The following is a 5,418-nucleotide window of genomic DNA, read 5'->3' on the forward strand; positions in this document are numbered from 1 at the left end:
AATGCCACAAATTCTCCTAAATCACTCGTACGCACAACTTAAGAACAAATCTGTGCGTACGAACGGTTCTTGCATGAGGCCCATTATGCCTGCTTTTACTGTGATAACCCACTAGATGCATTCCAATGTCTGTACAAAACAAAAAAACATTTAACTGAAGTTATGGAAAAAGTGCATATTTATTTTAAACATTTTGTCTCAAACAATAGTTTGGATCATGCTCTCCCTGATATAATCCAGTTTGATGATGTCATCAATCGCACACCGACGTCTCTGGACCACAAGCATTTATTAACACATTTTGGTCAAATCCAGGTGTTAAGTTATCAAGCTTTTTGTTATCAAAAGAAAAACCGATACAGATATGTAGAGATTTTACATTTTTATGCTAATACTGGACCAATAATATCTGTAGGCCGATATTATCGGACATCCCCAATCTTAATAAGTTACTGCACCTGATTGCAGTTTAAGTCACAAAACCTTGTGTTAGTAATTTCATTTCCTGCAAGATTGTCAGACAAAAAGATCTTTCTTGGTTTTCTGTGTATTTAAGCTTTATGAAGTTTCACCCTCCTGACAGAAGTGGGCTGAGGTTTACCATTGTTCTGGAGTTACGATGGCCTTTGTAAACCATTTTGACCGAAGGTCTCCTGATGTTCTGGGTTTCGCTCTCCTCCATCTCCCTCCTTTCTTTTCTCCTGCGGAACAACTCCTGGATACGAGCTGCTGCTGAGCGTCTGAGAAAGGAAAACAAAACCCGTAACACGTACTCACAAATCACTGCTGTTATAAAGCTTTTAAAAATGGAAACTCAAGCCTAGAAACCAGACATATCCATCTGTTCTGTACGTCACATCTGACTCAAACTGATCTGTTTTTGTTACGTGATTTTAGACTGATCCTAACTGAAAATCAAACGTTTAGTTTTCTACGTCTTCATCTTCTTTCCYTCAGACCATGCACATGGTTTATTTATATTCTTCACAATAAAGAAGGTATAAAATGCAGCTGTGATGCTAGTTTCCACACTGTTTGTGCTCTCATGCAGGGAATCGGTGTATTGTTAAGTGGAAATCCCAGCCTGACACACACACTGACAAACACGTTAGCCGTTGTGCTGTGGAGTTTAAACGCTCGGCAGCAGCTCACATCTGGAAGGTTAGAAGCTTTTAGTTTCCAGAGCAAACATTACCTGATCATCCTATCTCCTACAGCAGATCCCCTGGAATTAAATCTAGATTTGTTGTAAAACAATCAGTGAGAAGGTACCACACTCAACTTGAGACCATGAAAAGGTGGGTGTGTGTTAAGAGGAAGCAGAACACCAACCTCTGTCCCTGTCCTCTGAACCTGGTTGGTGGGATCAGGATTGGATCATCYTCGCTGTCATCAGAGTCCTGGTTGCTCGGCGCCGGCTGACTCTGACTTTCCTCTCCAGCAGGTTCTGCTCTCCTGCAGCTCCTGGACGTGTCCTCCGAACCCTCCGGTTGACTCCTCTCCCGCGGTGAAGACGTCACGCCGTCCCCCTCAGACGAGACCCCCGCCTGATTGGCGGAGCTGGAGGATGTGGCGTCACCCGGATGCTCCGTAGCGGCCGCTGGCAGAGTCTGCTGCCCCGAGGACTCACAGGGAGCTGAGGGGAGACGTTTTTATTTAATGTCTGTGTTTCTCTGTTTGAACGGGACTGTTTGTGGTGCAGAAAGAGGCGACTCACCCTGTTCTGACACCGAACTCTCTGCAGACGCACTCTCTCTGCTCTGTGCAGCCACAGCCTCCGAGGTTTTAGAGCCTCCGCTGCCCAGAGAGCTGGACGTGCTGCTGCTCCTAAACACAAACAACCACAACTACAGAGTAAATAAAAATAGGTAAACACTTTAAGAAAGTACCACACAACACACTGAAAACCACATATTTTAGAATGCCAACAGTGTGAACAATTACTGTCAGAAAATGAGACCAGATTTCATGCTATGAATATAACATATACTTATAATATAACATATACTTTTTAAAAAGTTAAAAGTCAATAATGCAAACTAGAAATAAGAACCAGTGCTGACTTCTCTGAATCTGAATACATTCTGGGACTGAATAAAATAAGACAAAAGCCGTATTGCAAACTGAGGATGTAAAATTGACTCCCCTTTTTGCAAATCACTGACGCTTCATCTTCTCGTCTAAGAAGACAGACCACCTGTCTTGTTATCAAACGATGAAAGCAATAAAACTTTGGGATGTGGCATGTCAGAATACATCATTACTCAGAACGAATGACGCAAACTTTAGAGCTAAATGTGTTGCCATCCTTTAATTCAGCAGGATGATGTTTAACCTCAACAAACTTGCTCTGTAGAAAGAATAATAAACACAGAGCTGAAGTGGCTGCAGTCCATGTCTGCCACTGAATGAAACAAATTAATTTCTCTCATGTGAGGGTTTATAACTATGCTGGCAGTGAAGACAGGAGTCCTCCAGGTCACCAGTTCCTTCAACAGTCAGAACAGAAACAAACAAAACGTTTGATAATTTTGAATTAATWTTTAACCTAAACCTGGATTAAAGCCTAAGTACTAGAACCAACACAGGGAAAGAATCATCACAGAGAAAATTAACCAGGAACTCCCTTGTTTAGACACATTATCAACAATGTGCTCCGTTTGGCACATTAAAAAACATAAAACAGTGGAAAAATGTGCAAATACTTTTTGAAAAAGCATTCTTTTCCCCTTTCTAACATCTAATTTAAGTACTGAAGTTTGGAGGAAACCATGCAAGACAATTACAAATCCTATTTTTATGTTAGAAAAAAGAGCTGTAAGAAGTTTTATGGGTAGAAAGTGCAATGGTCACCCAACAAATACATTGTATCAGTTGAAATTATTAAAATTTGATGATTGGATTGATAGTATTTTACAAGTAACGTATAAAGCTCATAAAAAAATTGCCTTTAAATATTCAGTTAAAATTTGATAAGAAAGAAAGTCATTATAACCTTAAAAGAATGGAGTTTTATTAAACCTCCATTTTGAACCAGTCTGAAGGGATGATGTACTGTAATTARAGGAATAAGTTTGTGGAATAGTCTTGCTACTATTACAAAAATCTCTAAAACAATTATATTTAAAAAAGATTCATTCAAAATTATTGGGAAAATATACCATTTGTGTCTATTGAAATCAGAAACAAAGATATCTGATGTTGCTTTTGTTTTATTTTTTGTAAATGTAGAAATGATTGAAGCTCGAGTTTGTTTGTTGAAGTTATTTTTTTGGAAATAAGCGGCAGATAAAATAAGATTGTTTTCTTCACTCTGCACCCTTTTCTTTCATGGCATGACTTAATTACTATGACTAATTTTACTGTGTATAGATTTGTTTTTGTGAATGAAATAAATTGAAAAAACTAAACTAAAGTAACTCTTAAATCTTAATTTGGGGTTGTTTAACTTACTCTGTCCCTATTTTCATAGAATCAGGTGTAAACAAAATGTTTTCCATCATGTTCTATCAATACTTTTTACCCTCTAGGATCAAATGAGTTCATTTGTAGTAACTCGTTTTTTGCTCTATTACTTGTTTTAGTTGCTCCCTTTAAAAAGACAACAACTCAAACAGAGTTTTTTCTGGACGACGCACCACTCATCAGTAAAGTCCAGCTTGATGGTGCTGGTGGTGGTTCCCTCGGAGCTGTAGTGCAGGCTGAGGATGGGTTCTGCTGTGCTGGGTCGGGGGGTGGAGGTTGTGGTAGGGGGAGGGGGAGGATCGGCGATGGCTGCTGCAGGAACGGACTCATCGGGAGGCGAACCAGCAGATTCAGCTCCTGCTGAGCAAAAAGGGCAAAGCAAACATCTCATTAGAGCAGAGAAAACACTTGTTTGTGCTTCTGTTCCTCACAGGAAAAATATGCATCATTTATTTGTCTTTATCACCACTGATTAGCTAAAAATTGCAAAAAGTTTAGGAAGATGCAACAAACACGCACCCTGCTGCTCATCCAGAGTCATTGATCCCAGCTGTTTGTTCACCACAGATGAAGGAGAATCTGGGACACAAAAATGGACGATAAGATTAAAGCACAGAGACAGAGAGCAGAGGTGATTCTCACACAGCCACCGTGCTTCAGGGTTAAAAGCTTCACTCAAGTTAAATAAAAAGATCAAAAAATAAACCCAAGGTCAGTGAGGAAAATGAGATCTAAACAGAAATGTTTTATTCAAAATCAAACAATGCAAACTCTTTTGTTTTTACATTACGTTAGAAAAAAACTGAGTTTTTCTTTTTTATCTAGCGCATTTTAAACACAAAACAAACATTTCTTTTGCTTTTAGTCTGACCTGTGTATCTTCTAATTAAAGACGTTTGGGGACTTATCTAAACTACCAAAAACTGGCCTCTTCAAGCCCTTTTAAACCCTTACAATAATAAAATGACCAACAAATACCTGCTGAAGGCAGGAAGTTGCTCAGCAAGAAAAACAAAAAGGTTTTGTGACCATGTTTATAGATTTTCAGAAACGCTGCAGCTGCAGACCCAATCTGTAATTTTGCCATCCATTGTTCTAAGTATTGTTCCTTAAAGCAGGAAATATGTTTACATATTCAAGCCTTGATTGGTTTTCTCCAATATAAAGTATGAGGTCAGTCATTTCATGTCTGAAAGGGAGCTGAAGCAAAAAAAAAAAAAAAAAAAAGAATTGTTAAGGAAGCTCAACATCATCCAAAAACCAGATCAGGGGTTGGATTTATAAAACTGGCGTACGCACAATTTGAGCCCAGAAACTTGCGTACGCAACTTTTTACGCCAAGGTTCTGATTTATAATATCCAAACTTGACGTGAAAATGTGCGGTGCCTCACGCCAGCTCTGACCCAGGCGTATGCTCATTTTGGAGACGGGAAACTGCGACACAGATGGTGAAGTGAGGAATTAGAGCCACACTGTGTAATGATCACTGTCAGATATTTAATTTAACTTCATCAGACTTAGATTTTTATTCAACTTTATCATCATCTTTCTTAACAGTAATATTTATGCTTCTGCTGCTGAGCCATGAGGACCTTTGAAATAAAAAAAAAACTTAAATCTTAAATAAAAGTTCCCGTGCGTAAATCCCTTCATCTGCTTCCTCCTCAGACGACCCTGACCCACAGACCCCTCCCTGACCCACAGACCCCTCCCTGACCCACAGACCCCTCCCCAACAAGAACAGCAGGACAGCAAAAGCTTTGGATACACGTGCAGGGCGCATCCACCTCGTCATTGTGAATGTTATAAAGCTTCCTGTTTAAAGTCCGTGTTTGTCACGTGCGCGCACGGGGGTGGGGTGTCTGTCGCGGATAACAGATCAGGCAGGAGGGGGAGAGGACGAGGAGAAGAGGGGTGGACTTATTTCTAATTTTATCTGACTTATTTAATTT

The 5,418-nt window shown here is 39.7% G+C and overlaps 1 protein-coding gene across 1 annotated transcript in view; it reads right to left on the minus strand.

The window, feature by feature from the left end:
* LOC106536921 (DDB1- and CUL4-associated factor 6) overlaps positions 1–4,044 on the minus strand; it is a gene marked incomplete at its 5' end in the record, with an annotated part of 8,778 nt that extends 4,734 nt beyond the window's left edge. The window contains 6 exon segments of the mRNA XM_014034281.1: positions 602–740; positions 1,196–1,237; positions 1,333–1,636; positions 1,718–1,827; positions 3,639–3,822; positions 3,985–4,044. Of these exon segments, the coding sequence (XP_013889735.1) occupies positions 602–740; positions 1,196–1,237; positions 1,333–1,636; positions 1,718–1,827; positions 3,639–3,822; positions 3,985–4,044 (839 nt within the window).
* Positions 4,045–5,418: the final 1,374 nt, after the last annotated feature.

Source organism: Austrofundulus limnaeus, unplaced genomic scaffold, assembly GCF_001266775.1.
Source record: "Austrofundulus limnaeus strain Quisiro unplaced genomic scaffold, Austrofundulus_limnaeus-1.0 Scaffold2031, whole genome shotgun sequence".
NCBI lineage: Eukaryota > Metazoa > Chordata > Actinopteri > Cyprinodontiformes > Rivulidae > Austrofundulus > Austrofundulus limnaeus.